Source organism: Oncorhynchus gorbuscha, linkage group LG07, assembly GCF_021184085.1.
Source record: "Oncorhynchus gorbuscha isolate QuinsamMale2020 ecotype Even-year linkage group LG07, OgorEven_v1.0, whole genome shotgun sequence".
Taxonomy (NCBI): Eukaryota; Metazoa; Chordata; class Actinopteri; order Salmoniformes; family Salmonidae; genus Oncorhynchus; species Oncorhynchus gorbuscha.
This window is the reverse complement of record NC_060179.1, coordinates 57,955,878-57,976,345: the sequence shown is the minus strand read 5'-3', so window position 1 is coordinate 57,976,345 and position 20,468 is coordinate 57,955,878. Positions and strand designations below refer to the sequence as shown.

The following is a 20,468-nucleotide window of genomic DNA, read 5'->3' as shown; positions in this document are numbered from 1 at the left end:
TATTTCCTTCCTAATGCGTTTGAGACAATCAGTTGTTTTGTGACAAGGTAGGGATGGTATACAGAAGATAGCCCTATTTGATAAAAGACCAAGTCCATATTATGGCAAGAACAGCTCAAATAAGCAAAGAGAAATGACACTCAATCATTACATTTAAGACATGAAGGTCAGTCAATCCAGAAAATGTAAAGAACTAAAGTTTCTTTAAGTGCAGTTTAGAATTCAAGGCTCACTTAACCAGCATGGCTACCACAGCATTCTGCAGCAATTCGCCATCCCATCTAGTTTGCACTTAGTGGACTATCATTTGTTTTCAACAGGACAATGACCCAACACACCTCCAGGCTGTGTAAGGGCTATTTGACCAAGAAGGAGAGTGATGGAGTGCTGCACCAGATGACTTGGCCTCCACAATCACCAGACCTCAACCCAATTGAGATGGAAAAGCAGCCAACAAGTGCTCAGCTTATGTGGGAACTCCTTCAAGACTGTTGGAAAGCATTCCAGGTGAAGCTGGTTGAGAGTGCAAAGCTATCCTCAAGGCAAAGGGTGGCTACTTTGAAGAATATAAAATATAGGTTTAACACTTTTTTGGTTACTACATGATACCATATGTGTTATTTCATAGTTTTGATATCTTCAATATTATTGTACAATCTAGAAATAGTAAAAATAAAGAAAAACCCTTGAACGAGTAGATGTGTCCAAACTTTTGGCTGGTACTGTATGTAAATGAGATATTTCGGTATTTAATTTTCAATAAATTTGCGAAAAATTTCTAAAAACATGTTGTCACTTTGTGTGTAGATACGTGAGCATTTTTTAAATCCATTTTTAATTCAGACTATAACACAACAAAATGTGGAATAGGTCAAGGGATATGAATACTTTCTGAAGGCACTGTAGATTCAGACATACTACATCAAGTTCTTTCAAGACGTAATAACGAATTCCCAGGATTGTATTGAAGATATCAGAGTTTGTTGGATTGAATATGACTATATGTGTGTTTTGTGAAATCAGGACAGCCTTGAAAATATGATAATGCATCTCGTTAGATTTGATCCTGTCAATAAAAATCTTCAAACACTGCTCTAAAGTCTTAAAGTCTGTAATGTTTGTTATGAAGTAAATAACAATACATTGACTTATACCATTCTGTTGCCTACCTTCAAACCACCAAAGTCCCCTTCTTGTGCTTAAAAATCCAAGCTCAGTTTAATGAGTTGTTTATATATATATATATATATATATATATATATATATATATATATATATATATATATATATATATATATATATATATATATATATATATATATTAATCCTACAAATACATGATTCTCAGCACTTTGAAAAAAAAATCACTTTCCTCAGCAAATCAAGAAAGCTAGAAAATATCCCTAAAATTAAACAAAACCGACTAGCTAAACATTTTTTCGAACATTGAAACAAACAGAGAAAAATTTAAACCCATCACAAAAAAGATCACCCCCAAAAAATATATAATGAAATAATAAAAAAAAAATCTACATCCTGTACAAACACTATGGCCCAATAATTTAAGAAAATAGTGTCTCTAAATCGTTCATATTGCTTTGTACCTCCACTGTTGCCCGTGTGAGGGTGAAGTCCCACTGTCTAACACTGAGCATTCCCAATAGTGGCCACAGGCAGGCGCTATCCAAAGTTATTGGTGCTGACTTCACTCCAGAGGTCATGGGGTCGACCTGCAGCCAATGGCGGCATGCAGGTGTGGTAGAAGAGAAACAGTCATGTTTGTATTCTTGTTTCAACTCTGCTTATGCTGTGTTCTTTTCACGTTCTTGTGGTTTTGGCAGTACAACAATACAAAGACAAGGGATGGTCACACTACGACAGTACTGCACGGATCCTCAATAAAACCAAGGATGATTTGACCGTTTTGTTGTAGTTTTACCATAATTACTCTCTACGGTATTATTACTACGACTATCACCATCACGGATACACCAAGTGTATCGTGTGTTTGCATGTGTGTGTCTGTGTGCCTATGTGCTTAATGGTTTGTCTGTGTGTGTGTGTGTTAGTGTGTGTGTGTGTGTGTACATCAGTGTGTGTGAGTGTTCAGTGCTCAGAGCTTGTCTTCTCGAAGGAGAAGCTGGGCAGAGTCAACAGCTTGGGGTTGGGCCCCCCTCCCTCCTGGCCCAGCCCCTCCCCTGCCCCGAGGTCAAAGGAGTCCTTGGAGTCACTGGAGGGAGCCCGTCTCCTCAGACAGGAGGTATCCCGGCTGGGTAAGGGAGGGGGCATCCCTAGGCCCCCCAAACCTCCCAGGGTAGGGTGGAGGCCGGGCTGGGACTCCAGTCCATCAGGGGGGTCTACGGAGATACACGGGGGGCTCATTTTCTTCTTGCGTCGGGGAGAGGGCAGGGTCTTTGTTGTGGTCTGGGAATGGATCTGGAGGCTGTCTGCTCGGGAGACGAACCCCGAGGACGTGGTGCTGCACTGGGGACTGGACTCTACAGACGAACAAACCTCCACTGAGTGGCGCCGAGGATCGTCCAACCAGGACAGGGGGCGTGGCCGGGATGCTAGAATGCTCCGACCCTGGGCGTCAGCGCTGTGGAACTTCTTCAGCTGTCTCAGGCACGGCCGGCTCCCCTCACCACAGCCAACCTCATGACCTTGGTAACTGCCATTGAGACCTCCGACCTCTGACCCCAGTCCGACACCGGTGACATCCTCACTCCCCGCCAGCCCCGCCCGGTTGATGAGCGACACCTCGTGGTCTGCCGAGGCCTCTTCCTGTTTCCAGGGGCGAGTGGAGGGGAGGGGAGGAGGGGGTGAGGAGAGGGAGGAGGGGGAGTTGGGTGAGGAGGAGAGGTGGTGCTGGTCATGGTTTGAGAAGGGGTGTTGGGTGTGAACACTACTGGGGCGCGACAGTTGAGGGGATGCCCCTGGGGTGGCAGGGACCAGCCAGAGAGAAGGCTGCTGGTGAAGATGGGAGGATGAGGAAGAGGAGGAGGAAAGGGGGAGGGCTAGGGAAGCTACATTTAGGACCCCCTCCTCACACTCCCCTCCGTCAGACCACAGAGCCTCCTGGGAATCATTAGATACTGCCACCTGGTGGAGGAAGGAGGGGGAGAGGGGGAGGAGGGAGGAGAGGGATTAGGAGGGATGATGCAGTGAGGCAGAGTTTGAAAGAAATGGAGAAAGGTGGAAGATGAGCGGGAGAGAAGAACAGGGAGAGGAGTGAGGCAGGGAGGGAGAGATTGAGACACAGGGGTTGGGTGGTTAGGGGGACATGAGTGGGTGAGAGGTGGGAGACTGGTTAGTGTGAGGTGACTGGGTGAGGATGACCAATAGGAGTGAAGGTCAGAGTTCACCATTAGACCAGCATGCTCTCAATACCGTCTCTGCCTCATTGTGATACAGAGGAAATGTTGAAATTGCAATAGAGTGCAGTACCATTTGTACGTCAACTAGTAAGTGTATTGCTGTATGTTTATTGCACAAGGAAACCATTCCAGGTTCAGATATGTGTCAAGAGTATCTGTTTTATGAAGAGATTCAGTGACAGCATGTGATTTACAGTAGCAGCAGTAGTAGGGCACAGTTTGTCTCAGCTAGGACACTGGGTACAACCGTGGTTTCCCAAGTTCTAATTGAGTGCCCAATGTTAATTCCCTGTTTAACAGAAGGAGTATTGGGAGATATGCCTGGTCTGGTGCACTGCATTTTGAGCCTCTTCCAAATGCCCAATATCCTCAATACCCTCTGCCCTTGTAGCCCAGTCAGCTAACTCCCCAATGACAAAAATGTATTGGACATTTTAGAGAGTGGTACTATAGGGCAGCCCTTCAGCTTTTTTTCCCTCAGAGGTCAGAGGGCAAAGGGCAGAGGGTACTGGGTCTGTGTGTAGCTACAGGAGAGGAAAGGTTAGTAGAACACAATGACACACTATAAAAGTTACAAAGGTCTCATATAGCATCCTTTCCATAACTTATGCAATTTGAGACCACAGATCTGAAGTATCTTGGTCATTATGTGACAAAATATGGACAGAAAAGAAAAGGTAGCTATTTAAGAGTTTTGAGACAATTGGGACATGATTGTTCACAGAATATTCATGACTTGACGATTTGTGTGTCTTGACAGAAAGCATGGATGATGTGACAACAGTGACATCTAGCGGACTAAGATAGTATAACCAAGCCAATACCACAGCTACAGTAGCACTAACAATGGAGCCAACTCCTCTTACATTTTTTTTAAATCAATACCTATTTGTGGTTGTAGAACATTTCCTGTCATACGGGGTAACATTAAAGAAAATGTCATATCATAACTCCTTCTCAATAGTAACTATTTCATCAACATAATCATCTTCATACAATCACAATACTGCCCAACAAGGACAACAAGTGCTCTAAAACAGTCATACAAATATGTGGCCAAATATCATGGACAGAACTGACAGTCCTGATTTAAACCCTGAGTTATAACAGTGTAATATGTAGTTACAATAGTGTGACGCCTACATTTAATAGACTGACTGCATCTTAATCTCAAATACATTCCATCAATCAACAGATGTGTGATAACAATTTCAGTGGGTAGTTCATATGACCCTATAGGGGTTCAGAAACAATACAGTCCCCTATTTCTATGAGAATTAACAGTCTAGCCATTCCAAAACGATGTTCAACGCTACCTACTGTATGACGGTGGGTCAAGTGAGATGCATTGTGGCAGATGGTCAGCAGAAGACAGACAAACAATGGAGCAAGAAGGGGAGGAGGAGAGGTCAGGGAAAGAGAAATGTGTGTGTGAGCGGGCGCGCACGTGTGTGTGTGTGTGTGTTGGAGGCGGGGTGGATAAGAAATAGGGACGCTCAGTGTTTCTGAAATGAGTGGTAGTGGGTCAGGGGTAGTTATTTTACTGTTTCAGAAACAGGAGTATCTGTGTTTGATCAGCAGCTCCGGGTCTGGTGGTTGCTGAACTAGACTCTGTTGGTAGCGGACACAGGAACGGGAGGCAAGCAGATGGACAGAGAGATGGACAGGGGATGGAGAGCATTGTGAGGGCGGAGGGAGGAGGGATGGAGAAGTTAGAAACATAAAACAGACAGGAAGAAGGGAGGCAGGAGGGAGGAGAGAAGACAGCATTAAGAGCAGAGCTGAGAGGAAGGAAAGTTTACGAAAAACATCATATCACAGTAGAAACATGAGGAGAAAAACACAATGATGAACAGTCATTTCTGATAGAAAACATTTGTTACCTCCGGTGTGTGTGTGTGTGTGTGTGTGTGTGTGTGTGTGTGTGTGTGTGTGTGTGTGTGTGTGTGTGTGTGTGTGTGTGTGTGTGTGTGTGTGTGTGTGTGTGTGTGTGTGTGTGTGTGGGTTGTGTGTGTTTGCCTCTAAGTCTGTGTCTCACCTGTCTGCGGAGTGTGCGGCTAAGTGTGTGTGTGTGCTGTGGCGGGGGTAGTCGGGGTATATTCTCTGAGTCTGAGAGGCTGTGAGGACTGATGGGTCTGAAGAAGTCTGTAGGCACAGCCGACTGCTGGGAGCTCTCCTCTGGTTGGGACAGCACCGAGGTACTGGAGCCTGTGGTAACACACACAAAACAAATATAACTTGATTCTCTCACACAAAAACAACAAGAGATTATCAAAACAGTAGGTGTGGGTGAGGTTGGTTCCGGCTCCTACTGTTCTAGAAATGTATTGTATCGCTTTGATCAAGGGGAAAGGTTACTATGTGTGTGTGTTTCTGCGTGTGTGTTTGTGTCCGTTTGTGTGTGTCTGTGTGCGTGTGTAAACAATGTCGGCGTGTAGAGGGAGTCTCTGTACTGTACCTGACAGGGCGCTGCTAAGTGCCTCTATGTGCTGCGGCCCTGTAGCCTGTGTCAGTACTGGAGATAAGCCAGGAGCCAGGCCGGCTCCTGGGGGTCCGAAGGGCTCCAGAGGCAGGAACATGTAGCTGTCATTGGGTAGAGAGTGGGTGCGGCTCACCGCTGACTTCCGTACACTCAACAGGTTGTCCTCCAGCGGCTCCCCAGGATCAAGTAACTCCACCTGAGGGACAGAGAAGTCAGCCTCTTTCTGGACCTACTTGGCGGTCTGACCACAGGTCTTTAGCAGAGACTTCACACACTCCCTCACACACACACACACACTCCACACATACACACATGAAGGAAGTAATTGTTGGCACACTGAGCGACAGACCAGACGGACGGCATCATTGCACTAGTGGCAGAGAGGAGACTGGCACAGACCTGGCTCTGGGCTCAGAGTTACTGAAACTAACTGAAACCACATTGTCTATGTCTTTACTGTAGCAAGACAAATGAATGAAGCATTTGGATGCTTGAGCTTTTTTTTGCTGTAATCATTTATTGTTTAGGCCACAGATTTAGAGCAGGAGGTTTATTCTATCCCTGGGTTCTGAGAGACAGAAAATGCAAGCTAGGCCAGTGCCCTGCTATGTCCTTGGCTAGCAGACAACATATCTAACCCACAGCTACTAACCACAGAGATCGGAGTGGCACTACATTCACTTGTCACATTGTTTAAAACACAGAGGACGGCACAAAAGAGACAGAGCGAGAGAGAGAGAGAGAGAGAGAGAGAGAGAGAGAGAGAGAGAGAGAGAGAGAGAGAGAGAGAGAGAGAGAGAGAGAGAGAGAGAGAGAGAGAGAGAGAGAGAGAGAGAGAGAGAGAGAGAGAGACACGCAAAGCGAACAGGGGAAAAAGAGAGAGGACAGAGACAAATTAAATAAATAGAGGTAGACAGAGAGAGACAGAGAAAGATGAGAGAGAGACAAAAAGAGAAAAAGAGGTACGGGCAGGCGAGCAGGCGCACTAGTCTACTGGACTGGACTGGAACGGACAGACACCAGGCTAGAAAGATGGAATGAAAAAGAGAGAGAAAGAGAGAGAGCGAGGGAGAAGAGCGGATGGTTAAAAAATCTCCAGGTTCTTCCAAACTCATGTGTGTGTCCTGCTCACATCTCTCTGTGTTTTACCTCCAGTTCTATGATTCATTTGAAATCACTAATGTGTCTGTGTGATGCATGTGCTGGGTTTGGAAAATCCCCCTGACACAGCTATTACATTCATCACACGCTACAATATAACCTGATTGATTAGTTCAACGCCCTTGTGATGAGTGGCAAGGTTGTACGTCGCCACCGCTCTCTGTGTCTGACATGCAATGGAGAGAGAACGACTCTCAAGCTAACGAGGGTAAATTGGTCATAAATTATCCCAGATTGTTTCCTGACAACTCTCAATTAGCTACGGTGCGTGGGGGAAACTCAGAGAGCTGAGAGCAGAGATGTCCTCTCTGAGCCACCGTAAAGGACATTGTGAGGAGACTAATTAGAAGTGAAGCAGTGTAGAGGGAGTAGCTTCACCTCGTGTCCCTCTCTACCCTATCGCTGCCACTCAATTAGTGTTCAAGTTGACAAGTTGCTTGATTACCAAATTACAATAGTGTCATTACATGCTAAATTCATTGGTTACTTTAGACATATATGCCTAATTGACATCCAGAAGGTAACCTCCAACCTATAGCCAGTACTCCAGAGAGAGTGAGACTGGAGGGGCCAGCTGAGTTCGGAAGCTCCCTTGGGAAAGGCTAAGCTACAAGAGACAGCAGAGGAAGAGGAGGCGATGGGATTAAGAGAGAGAGAGAGAGAGGAACTGTCAGTACGTTGGACTCCAGACTGGTTAGTAAGAGAGGGTTAATATCATCAGGGGTGGAGTCGTCGGTGAGAGCTAGGGACCAGGATTTGTCGGAGGTCAGAGAGAGAGCTTCCATCTCCGCTAGAGGGATCTAGATAGAGAACAAACAAGGCCCGGTGAGCAGAGAAGACACACACGCACGCACACACAATCCAGCTAATCACACAAACAGACAGGGGCATGACACATCCCACAATCTGATGACATGCATAGCACAGATGTGACAAGACATCAGACAGTGTGTGCTGTAACAACACACAATTACATACTGTAGATATAGCAAACAACCCTACACAACACCTAAAACCTAAGATTGAATCAACAACAGATATATCAACAGATTCATGGATAAATCACACACAAACCAACACACACACACACACACAGATATATCAACAGATTCATGGATAAATCACACACAAACCACACACACACACACACACACAGATATATCAACAGATTCATGGATAAATCACACACAAACCAACACACACACACAGATATATCAACAGATTCATGGATAAATCACACACAAACCAACACACACACACAGATATATCAACAGATTCATGGATAAATCACACACAAACCAACACACACACACAGATATATCAACAGATTCATGGATAAATCACACACAAACCAACACACACACACAGATATATCAACAGATTCATGGATAAATCACACACAAACCAACACACACACACAGATATATCAACAGATTCATGGATAAATCACACACAAACCAACACACACACACAGATATATCAACAGATTCATGGATAAATCACACACAAACCAACACACACACACAGATATATCAACAGATTCATGGATAAATCACACACACACACAGATATATCAACCTAATTCCAGACAAACAGATATGACAAACCAACAGTTAATGAAACAACATCCATCCATATAGATGACAAATCCACGGCAATACGACGTCACACAGACAAACCACAAAATGGTCTCTTACATATGGTATTGAAAAGGTTCAACTTTTTATGAAGAGTAATTGACACAGGATGAGCTGGGTTCATAAACAGACCTCGTGTAATGCAACCTGAGTAGAGCTAGCATAGTTTCACAACACTGAGCACCATCTTGGAAGGGTTCAAACTCTCAGAGCTTGCTCTGCTAAACGCTTACTGTTTCCGACTTCACTCCCTCACTCACCCCTAACCGGGAGAATGAATTGAGGAAATGCTTTTTGACAGGCAAACGACTGGGCCAGCCGTGCAGACAGGGGCAGGGGTCCTAACTGGCAGAGACTGAGTGGGCGCCTGGAAGAGATTTCTGCTAACTTTTCAGAATCAGACAGAGAGGGAGAGGCAGTGAGGCTATTACTGCTGCGGCATTACGTTAGCCTCAATCCGTTTTAAAAGCTTTAGCAGACACTGTTTAGCAATGCTAATGTGATTGGCTGAATCATTTTGTCCTGAATGGGGAAAAGGAGACATTCAGATGCATAATTCAACAGTGATACATTGCTCAATGTTCGGGAAATTATCACGTACGGTGTGTGTGTGTGTGTGTGTGTGTGTGTGTGTGTGTGTGTGTGTGTGTGTGTGTGTGTGTGTGTGTGTGTGTGTGTGTGTGTGTGTGTGTGTGTGTGTGTGTGTGTGTGTGTGTGTGTGTGTGTGTGTGTGTGTGTGTCCAGCCAGCTTGGCAGCGGAGTCAAATTATTATCATTAGTTGGTGCTCAATCCAATGGGTGGTTCGTTTTCAAAGCTCAAAGCCAAGTGTGTGTGTGTGTGTGTGTGTGTGTGTGTGTGTGTGTGTGTGTGTGTGTGTGTGTGTGTGTGTGTGTGTGTGTGTGTGTGTGTGTGTGTGTGTGTGTGTGTGTGTGTGTGTGTGTGTGTGTGTGTGTGTGTGTGTGTGTGTGTGTGTGTGTGTGTCCAGCCAGCTTGGCAGCGGAGTCAAATTATTATCATTAGTTGGTGCTCAATCCAATGGGTGGTTCGTTTTCAAAGCTCAAAGCCAAGTGTGTGTGTGTGTGTGTGTGTGTGTGTGTGTGTGTGTGTGTGTGTGTGTGTGTGTGTGTGTGTGTGTGTGTGTGTGTGTGTGTGTGTGTGTGTGTGTGTGTGTGTGTGTGTGTGTGTGTGTGTGTGGTAGGTATACTACCTTATCATTACCCTATACAGCCAAGCTGAGAGAGGGATATTGGAGGGTGACCACATTTCTAATAATATTATTGGCCAAGGAACCACAGGGGATTAGAGAGAAATGGGAACACACAGTTAGAGGTGAGAGAGTTGAGTGTAGTAAGAGAAACAGGAGGGGGAAAAGGGTTGAGGTAGAGTTGAGGGGAGGGTGTGTGCCATAGATTGAGGCTGAGCGAAGACTTCAGCATGGATGTGTGGGTGAGTGATCGGCTGAGGCGGAAGAATGGTAGGGTTGCGCAGGCGAGTTCATTGACCTTCTTGTCACTGCAGTGCTTGCTGGGTAGTGGGGGTAGGGCGTAGTAGTGACATATTGACCCTGACAGGTTGTCCATCAGACTCAACTCTCCCTCCATCGAACCCTGGATCACCGAGGAGACCGAGTCAAACATCGCTCTTCGCTACAGATGGACATAGAGTGACAGAGACCGAGAGAGAGAGAGAGAGAGAGAGAGAGAGAGAGAGAGAGAGAGAGAGAGAGAGAGAGAGAGAGAGAGAGAGAGAGAGAGAGAGAGAGAGAGAGAGAGAGAGACAGACAGACAGACAGACAGACAGACAGACAGACAGACAGACAGACAGACAGACAGACAGACAGACAGACAGACAGACAGACAGACAGACAGACAGACAGACAGACAGACAGACAGGGAGACAGACAGGGAGACAGACAGACAGGGAGACAGGGAGACAGACAGGGAGACAGACAGGGAGAGAGACAGGGAGACAGGGAAACAGACAGGGAGAGAGACAGACAGACAGACAGACAGACAGACAGAAAGAGAGAAGAAGAGAGAAACATAGACAGAAATAGAGAGACACACAGAAAGAGAGACAAGCGGGAAAAAGGGAGCAGAAGGAGGAAGGAAGTGAGCGAAGACGACAAGGTCTGGTGTGGTAGAACACATACAGAGAATAAAACGCAGGTGGTGTGTGCACATGGTTCAGGACAAGCATCAGGTTGTTAACCTACGTCTGGTCTACACAGAACCAACACTCGCAATCAGTCATGTTCCTAAATACTGAAAGTTCCTTCACCAAACCAGAAGAGGGCAGTAAAACACTACTAAAACCCCACTCTCAAACCCAGAGGGAGAGGAAACAGATTAGAGTTTAACCACACATGTTTCTGCCCGCGAGGGATGACAGAGAGGAGAGAGAGATAACATCAGAAGAATGATACAGCCCAACCTCTAGTCACTATAAAAAGGCTCGTTGGCTGGAAATAGCAGTTTAGTAAACAACATACGGCTGTGTCCTGTCTTTCCCATGGCATTACAGTGACCTACGGCTGGCACTCGTCTACTGGGACTGATACACATACGCAACTTTATTACGGGAAAAAGGTTCAGTACACATCATTGCATTTTGTATCCGAAAGTAAGCTGGTCCTCTTTGAAGTCTCGTAGATCGATGCATTGCACTCTTTTTGTCTATAAAACCCTGTTGCATAAACTTATGTGATACCTATCTCATTGTTGTGTGTATGTACTGACATGTATGTGTAACTGAAAGGTGCACACACACACACACACACACACACACACACACACACACACACACACACACACACACACACACACACACACACACACACACACACACACACACACACACACACACACACACACACACACACACACACACTACATGTTAATATTTTTAAATGCCTGTAAATTATTAAGTATTTTGTCTGTAATGTCTGTTTCATGTGTCGGACCCCAGTAATTGGCGTCAGCTAACAGGGTTCCCAATAAATCAGAAAGAAAAACATTGTAAACCTTTATTATTTATCTTTATTCAACTAGGCAAGTCAGTTAAGAACAAATTCTGATTTTCAACAACGGCATAGTGGGTTAACTGCCTTGTTCAGGGGTAGAACAGCAGATTCATACCTTGTCAGCTGAGGGATTTGAAATAGCAACCTTCCGGTTACTAGCCCAATGCTCTAACCATTAGGCTACCCTGCTGCCCCTACACTCTAACCACTAGACTACCCTGCTGCCCCTACACTCTAACCACTAGGCTACCCTGCTGCCCCTACACTCTAACCACTAGGCTACCCTGCTGCCCCTATACTCTAACCACTAGGTTACCCTGCTGCCCCTACACTCTAACCACTAGGCTACCCTGCTGCCCCTACACTCTAACCACTAGGCTACCCTGCTGCCTCTACACTCTAACCACTAGGCTACCCTGCTGCCTCTACACTCTAACCACAAGGCTACCCTGCTACCCCCACACTCTAACCACAAGGCTACCCTGCTGCCTCTACACTCTAACCACTAGGCTACCCTGCTGCCCCTACAGTCTAACCACTAGGCTACCCTGCTGCCTCTACACTCTAACCACTAGGCTACCCTGCTGCCTCTACACTCTAACCACTAGGCTACCCTGCTGCCTCTACACTCCAACCACTAGGCTACCCTGCTGCCTCTACACTCTAACCACAAGGCTACCCTGCTGCCCCCACACTCTAACCACTAGGCTACCCTGCTGCCTCTACACTCTAACCACTAGGCTACCCTGCTGCCCCGAACTGTATAAGTCACCAGACCTGGACTCAAAGGGATGTCTAACCCTGGAAATCCCTTCTATCTCCACCCAGTCAGGTAAATGTGCTTTTAGTTATTTTGCAGCTCATGTTGAATGATTTCCAGAAGTCCTTAAAGGTGGTGTAGTTGGTACCTCTTGTGGAGGGATCATCAAATAGATTCAGCCGTGGGCTGTTATTTTCTTGAGCGGATGGTCGGGGAACCGGAACATAATTAAAGATAGTTTGTTGACCGCAAATTGGCTGCAAGAAGCCCAAACAGATATAATAATTTCAAACCTAGCTTACATTCGTTTATGATCGCACGTCTCTCTCTATAATGCATGGTCATTCTTGGGAACAGGCCTGCAACATTTAAATCACTTGGAGCTGATTCCCTGGCGTTTTTACAGTCTTTTATGTCCATATAAAAATGTAAAATAAAATATATACAGTATCAGTCAAAAGTTTGGACACATTTACTCATTCAAGGGTTTTTCTTAATTGTTTTACTATTTTCCACATTGGAGAATAACAGTGAAGGCATCAACACTACGAAATAACACATGGAATCATGTAGTATACAAAAAAAGTTCATTTGAGATTCTTCAAAGTAGCCAACCTTTGCCTTGATGACAGCTTTGCACACTCTTGGCATTCTCTCAACTAGTGTCATGAGGTAATCACCTGGAATGCATTTAAATTAACAGGTGTGCCTTGTTCAAAGTTAATTTGTGGAATTTCTTTCCTTCTTAATGCGTCTGAGCCAATCAGTTCTGTTGTGACAAGGTAGGGGTGGTGTACAGAGGATTGACCTATTTGGTAAGAGACCAAGTCCATATTATGGCAAGAACAGCTCAAATAAGCAAAGAGAAATGACAGTCCATCATTACTTTAAGACATGAAGGTCAGTCAATCTGGAAAATTTCAAGAGCATTGAAAGTTTCTTCAAGTGCAGTCACAAAAACCATCAAGCACTATGATGAAACTGTCTCTCATGAGAACCGCCACAGGAAAGGAAGACACAGAGTTACCTCTGCTGCAGAGGATAAATTCATTACCAGCCTCAGATTGTAGCCTAAATAAATACTTCACGGAGTTCAAGAAACAGACACATACCAACATCAACTGTTCAGATGACACCACTACTAAAGAACCCCAATAAGAAGGAGAGACTAGTTTGGGCCAAGAAACATGAGCAACGATCATTAGCCCGGTGGAAATCTGTCCTTTGGTCTGATGAGTCCACATTTTAGATTTTTGGTTCCAACTGCCGTGTCTTTCTGAGACGCAGAGTAGGTGAACGGATGATCTCCGCATGTATGGTTCCCGCCGTGAAGCATGGAGGAGGAGGTGTGATGATGTGGGGGCACTTTGCTGGTGACACTGTCAGTGATATTTTTAGAATTCAAGGCACACTTAACCAGCATGGCTACCACAGCACTCTGCAGTGATAGAAATCCCATCTAGTTTGCGCTTAGTGGGACAATCATTTGTTTTTCAACAGGACAATGACCCAAAACACACCTCCAGGCTGTGTAAGGACTATTTGACCAAGAAGGAGATTGATGGAGTGCTGCATCAGATGACCTGGCCTCCACAATCACCCGACCTCAACCCAATTGAGATGGTTTGGGATGAATTGGACTGCAGAGTGAAGGAAAATCAGCCAACAAGTGCTCAGTATATGTGTGAACTCCTTCAAGATTGTTGGAAGAGCATTCCAGGTGAAGATGGTTGACAGAATTCCAAGAGTGTAAAAAGCTGTCATCAAGGCAAAGGTTGGCTATTTTGAAGAATATAAAATATATTTAGATTTTTTAAACACTTTTTTGGGGTCACTACATGATTCCATATGTGTTATTTCATAGTTTTGATGTCTTCACTATAATTATACAATGTAGAAAATAGTAAAAAATAAAGAAAAATCCTTGAATGAGTCGGTGTGTCCAAACATTTGTATTTTTCCTTTCAGAAAACTTGGGGGGGGGGGGCAAATAAAAGCACTGGCTCCTCAGTTGGGGAAACGTGCTCTAGGGCAATTCAGGCAGAATTGAGACAGCCTTTCTTCTGAAGAATGTGTTTGTTTCATATTATTGATTGTGTTTTGATTTTCGTGTTTTGTTTTTGCTTTTCGTGTATTGTGTAATCGATGTATATATAGATATGTATAGTACAATTGTTGTTGTTTATTGATGGGTTCATGCAGGGCTCATCTGCGAAAGAGACTGTGGTCTCAGCATGACTCCCTATTTAAATTAAAGGTTCATATACAAGCAGACAAACACGCATACACAAGAGAGGGAAACTCATTCAGGAGTTCTGCAGTTGTGGCAAAAGCATCTGTCTGCAGATTCTACTGTAGCTCCTCAATGCTAATTCCTGTTTTCCCCTGAACCGGGGATAGAAAGAATTCCAAACCCCACCACTACACACACCCCGGTGTCAATCAACCACACTCACCTCTAGTGGTGGCTCCAGGCCTAGCGGAGCATCAGTGCTGATGTGTATGGAGTCTCTTCTAGTGATATCTGCTGGGGGAGAACCCATCACATTGCCCCTCTGGATCTCCCTTTCTGGAGACCTCCAGGGGGAGCCGCCAGATCCCTCCTCCATGCCCAGGGCCAGAGGGCTTAGCTGGGGTGATCTCCCACTGCCACACCCTCCCCTTCCTCCATGCTGGAGCTCCAGCTCTAGTTCAGCCTCCAGCTCTGCCTCCTCCTTGGCCTCTTTGTTGCTCTCCTCCAGGTGCTTCATGAGGACGGCTATGACCACGTTGACCAAGACAAACTGGGCAGTCAGCACAAAGGAGACAAAGTAGATAGGAGAGACCACCGTGTTGTAACAGGTGCCTGCATTCTCCTGTTGACAGTCTCGCAGGGTGTCCTGGAGGGGACAAACATATGTGGATGAACACATGAAGAAAGTGATACAACACAGACACTGCATACAAAGTGGCGGCCCAGTCTCACCTTCATAATGCCGTTCCAGTTGTCTCCTGTGGATACTCTGAACAGCAACAGGAAGGCCATGCCAAAGTTCTTAAATGTAGCGTAGCGTCCCAAGCCCTCACACGGGTGCAGCTCATCACAAACTGACAGAGAGACAGAGAGAGGGAGAGGGAAAACGAGAGAAAGCTTGGGGTGTGTGTGTTCCCGACGTAACAGAGCTTTCCAATTAAGTCATAATCACGGTGAAATCATTATATTTATCTCGAAGCTAAAAGCCACAATTAGTGAAATCAATCAATTATTTCAACAAAGTAATTGAAAGAAAGCAATTAAGACCTAATGTGAATGAAGCCCCAGCAGATAACATTTTATACCCAGAGCAGCTGTGTGTGTGTGCGTGTGCGTGTGCGTGTGCGTGTGCGTGTGTGTGTGTGTGTGTGTGTGTGTGTGTGTGTGTGTGTGTGTGTGTGTGTGTGTGTGTGTGTGTGTGTGGTGTCCTTACTGAGATCACCAAACAGTTCCACTCCCAGTGCTGCGAAGATAAAGAAGAGCAGCATGAAGAGGAGACCCAGATTCCCCACCTGCAGAAAGATGAGAGAGGGATGAGACAGAGGAGAGGAGAGCGTAGAACCAGCTCACCCGCTTTTACACAACTAAAGTTATAGTTTCAGTATATTACAATGAGAGTTCAGTTCATGTTACAGGTTTGACCTTAAAATAAGGTGAGAGACAAATAAATCACTTGTGAATAATAATCTTCAGAAATGAGCAACAAAATAACTAGGGCTTTGCATTGATGGTGAAAACGTGGAGACATTTTAGGGTTAAGTGGGTTAAAATCTTCCTAGATGTCACAGAGGGTGCACAGATTTCAGATTAACTGAATGAACCATGTGGTGGATATTAAAGGGCACTTTATTGAATGTAACAGGCCTTTCAAATGCATTCATCGAGCACAATGTCAAAGGGATGCAAAATACACTCATTTCGTGGAACGACCCCAGAGTGAGTTGAGATAAGGCAATAGAGAGGTAGAGGGTTTATGCCCAGGTCGGGTACAGTAAGCCTACAGCTTTAGAATGTACTCCAAAGCTAATCTCAGCTGACCCCAAAAAATGTGTAAGTTATTATCATTATTAATTATGTAGATATGACAAGCTCTGAAGGATTTAACACTGTAGCCTGCAGCTCAACATGTACTCTCACTCTGCTCTATCTCTCATCACTTTATCTTCATCCCTCCCTCCCTCTCTCCCTCTCTCCCTCCCTCCCTCCCTCCCTCCAATCTGAGTTTTAGAGAGAATTGGCAGCGACAGCATCTTTGCAGCCTTTCCTCACATCCTCTCTCTTTCTATTTCGCTGCTTCTTATCTATCTCTCTCCTCTTTCAAAACGGTTTTTCCCCGTTCTACCTATTCTTGGGAGTAGTTCTTCCCTTTCTCCCTCTCTATCTCGGCATCAGAAACCCCCAGCTAATCGGTGCAGTTGTATCTCCATAGGAGTACCCTGGAAGAAACATGGAAAGAGATCCGTATTATAGTAGCAGGTGAGGAAGACGAGTAATGGAATCGGATGGGCGTAAGTCACATTTCTGATGCAACCATAAACCCAATGGAGTGGCTAAATGTGATAAGGCTAAATGTCTTAGACCGGAAGAACATGCATAGTGATCTGGTGGTTGTACCTCTACTGTACTTTACCTGAGGCAGAGCCTGCATGACAGTGTCCAGCAACGCTCTCATCCCCACTGCCATCTTCAGTAGCTTCAGCACTGCGGACACACACACACAGCGAGAGAGAAAATAGTGATATTTGGGAATAATTGTGGTAAAACATATTCCGTGAGATACTAACCGAGGTTGCACTCTATGATGATGTCTGGGGTCGCAGTCTGATGATGTCGCTGACAGGGCAGTGACGGATGAGGCAGGGTTAACTGCCGTTGGTAACAGTGTAGGACGGCCTCAACTTGAATGAAACACACACACCCTTAGGGCCCTGTGTGATAATAATCTATGGCGACTCCCACCGCTAGTTCTTTCACTACACACACAGTCATCAGACTGAAGAGATGAGCATCTCTTCCCTCCCTCATCCCTATCTCATCCTTCACTCTTTTCTTCTACCTCTCCTCATCCTCTACCCCTTCCTATCATCCTCCTCTCTTTCACAAGTTGCCCTCTGCTTTCTTTAAACAGTAATCAGCCCAAAGGAGATGATGCTTTCCTTCTGCCTCTCTCAATACATTCTCTTTACCCTTCGAACTCTGTCTCTTCTCTCCATTCTCTCTAATCTTGCCCTCCTGTCTTTACACAGGCAGTCGAGTAATGTGTGTAAGCAGAGTACATGTGTTCAGCTTACCCTCTCCGCTATCTTTCCTCTCCTGCTCTATTGAGCAGTAATCCGAGAGAAGCAGATGAGCAGTGCTGCTTCTTACTGCTTCTATGTTCCTCTGCTCTTCCTCTTTTCTTTCCATACACTTATCTTTCCTCTATTCTTCCTCTCTCCAGTCTGTCTCCTGGAGCTCCTCTCTCCCACTCTCTCTCCCCATCTCTGTCCTGTGTTTGTGAGATGACTTTGTTCCGAGTGCCATCTGGTCTCATTGCACCTCACCATGGAAGCTCTACGACCCGCCTCACAAAAATGACAAAGAGGGGAGTCCCTGGGATACCTACCGCTGCTTTACAACCCATATTAAAACAGCAGGACAGTACAGGAGGCACATTTAGTTTGTTTGTGTGTGCGTGTGTGTGCGTGTGTGTGCGTGTGTGTGCGTGTGTGTGTGTGTGTGTGTGCGTGCGTGCGTGCGTGTGTGTGTGGAGAAAGAGAGAGAGACAGAGAGAGATAAAAAATAAATGGAGAAGAAGAGAGAAAGAATGTATGTTTATCACAGGAGGTTGGTGGCACCTTAATTGGGGAGGATGGGATGTGGTAATGGCTGGAGCAGAATGAGTGGAATGATATCAAGTACATCAAACAGATGGTTTCCATGTGTTTGATACCATTCCATTAGCTTCATTCCAGCCATTATTATGAACAGTCCTCCCCTCAGCAGCCTCCTGTGTGTGTGTGTGTGTGTGTGTGTGTGTGTGTGTGTGTGTGTGTGTGTGTGTGTGTGTGTGTGTGTGTGTGTGTGTGTGTGTGTGTGTGTGTGTGTGTGTGTGTGTGTGTGTGTGTGTGTGTGTGTGTGTGTGCGTGCGTGCGTGCGTGCGTGCGTGCGTGTGTGTGCATGCGTGTGTGTGTGCATGCGTGTGTGTGTGTGCATGCGTGTGTGTGTGTGTGTGTGTGTGTGTGTGTGTGTGTGTGTGTGTGTGTGTGTGTGTGTGTGTGTGTGTGTGTGTGTGTGTGTGTGTGTGTGTGTGTGTGTGTGTGTGTGTACCTCGTGCTATCCTTAGCACTCTCATGATTCTGATGATAGTAGGGTTGATGGGCAGGGATGCGTTGACCTCAATCTCCTCCAGAGTGATGCCCATGATGGACAACAACACTATGGCCAGGTCCAGCTGGTTCCACCTACACACACACACACACAAAGGGCATGTTATACACACACCAATGATATGTGTGCATACTAAGGTTCGCTTTACCCAAAGGTGAGCCCACAAGATGAGGATGGAAAATTGAAGAAAAGACCTCCCAAGACCAGAGGTTAAGTTAGTGTGTGAGACAATCCAAGGATCTGTCAAAGGCCCTGGGCCATCTTAGGTGTTTCATTAGAGCAAAGTTCTCCAGTAACATGGTGAAAGAAATCACCGATACACTTTCCCACCGCGATTATTGTAGATATAACAAACCCCCATAAGATCACTATTAACTTGCTGTTCCAAGTCGAGTAATGTGTGTAAGCAGAGTACATGTGTTCCAAGTCGAGTAATGTGTGTAAGCAGAGTACATGTGTTCCAAGTCGAGTAATGTGTATAAGCAGAGTACATGTGTTCCAAGTCGAGTAATGTGTGTAAGCAGAGTACATGTGTTCCAAGTCGAGTAATGTGTGTAAGCAGAGTACATGTGTTCCAAGTGAGTAATGTGTGTAAGCAGAGTACATGTGTTCCAAGTCGAGTAATGTGTGTAAGCAGAGTACATGTGTTCCAAGTCGAGTAATGTGTATAAGCAGAGTACATGTGTTCCAAGTCGAGTAATGTGTGTAAGCAGAGTACATGTGTTCCAAGTCGAGTAATGTGTGTAAGCAGAGTACATGTGTTCCAAGTCGAGTAATGTGTGTAAGCAGAGTACATGTGTTCCAAGTCGAGTAATGTGTGTAAGCAGAGTACATGTTGTTTTCCACTTCTGCTCCATCAGTAATGTGTGTACGTGGGTGTGTTTGTGTGCAATTCATCATATATTTCAACATTTATTAATCTGCCAGGGTCCAGTGTGTGTGTGTGTATGTGTGTTCTCTGAGGGCAGGGTCTAGTGTGTGTGTGTGTATGTGTGTTCTCTGAGGGCAGGGTCCAGTGTGTGTGTGTATGTTCTCTGAGGGCAGGGTCCAGTGTTGTGTGTGTGTTCTCTGAGGGCAGGGTCCAGTGTGTGTGTGTATGTTCTCTGAGGGCAGGGTCCAGTGTGTATGTGTGTGTTCTCTGAGGGCAGGGTCCAGTGTGTGTGTGTATGTTCTCTGAGGGCAGGGTCCAGTGTGTGTGTGTGTGTGTGTATGTTCTCTGAGGGCAGGGTCCAGTGTGTGTGTGTGTGTTCTCTGAGGGCAGGGTCCAGTGTGTGTGTGTGTGTGTGTGTGTGTGTGTGTGTGTGTGTGTGTGTGTGTGTGTGTGTGTGTGTGTGTGTGTGTGTGTGTGTGTGTGTGTGTGTTCTCTGAGGGCAGGGTCCAGTGTGTGTGTGTGTATGTTCTCTGAGGGCAGGGTCCAGCCCATGTGTGTGTGTTCTCTGAGGGCAGGGTCTAGTGTGTGTGTGTGTGTGTATGTTCTCTGAGGGCAGGGTCCTCAGAGTAATGTGTGTAAGCAGAGTAATGTGTGTAAGCAGAGTACATGTGTTCCAAGTCGAGTAATGTGTGTAAGCAGAGTACATGTGTTCCAAGTCGAGTAATGTGTGTAAGCAGAGTACATGTGTTCCAAGTCGAGTAATGTGTATAAGCAG

At 45.6% G+C, this 20,468-nt stretch overlaps 1 protein-coding gene across 1 annotated transcript in view; it reads right to left on the bottom strand.

Moving 5' to 3' along the window:
- Positions 1 to 1,331: 1,331 nt before the first annotated feature.
- cacna1g (calcium channel, voltage-dependent, T type, alpha 1G subunit) overlaps positions 1,332 to 20,468 on the bottom strand; it is a 174,597-nt gene continuing 155,460 nt past the window's right edge. The window contains exons 25-34 of the mRNA XM_046354907.1: positions 18,763 to 18,896; positions 17,084 to 17,154; positions 15,887 to 15,965; positions 15,406 to 15,527; positions 14,897 to 15,319; positions 10,161 to 10,304; positions 7,698 to 7,820; positions 5,836 to 6,055; positions 5,416 to 5,585; positions 1,332 to 3,102 (exon numbers count right to left, since the gene is read on the bottom strand). Of these exons, the coding sequence (XP_046210863.1) occupies positions 2,107 to 3,102; positions 5,416 to 5,585; positions 5,836 to 6,055; positions 7,698 to 7,820; positions 10,161 to 10,304; positions 14,897 to 15,319; positions 15,406 to 15,527; positions 15,887 to 15,965; positions 17,084 to 17,154; positions 18,763 to 18,896 (2,482 nt within the window). The 3' untranslated portion in view covers positions 1,332 to 2,106. The remainder of the gene's footprint in view (positions 3,103 to 5,415; positions 5,586 to 5,835; positions 6,056 to 7,697; positions 7,821 to 10,160; positions 10,305 to 14,896; positions 15,320 to 15,405; positions 15,528 to 15,886; positions 15,966 to 17,083; positions 17,155 to 18,762; positions 18,897 to 20,468) is intronic.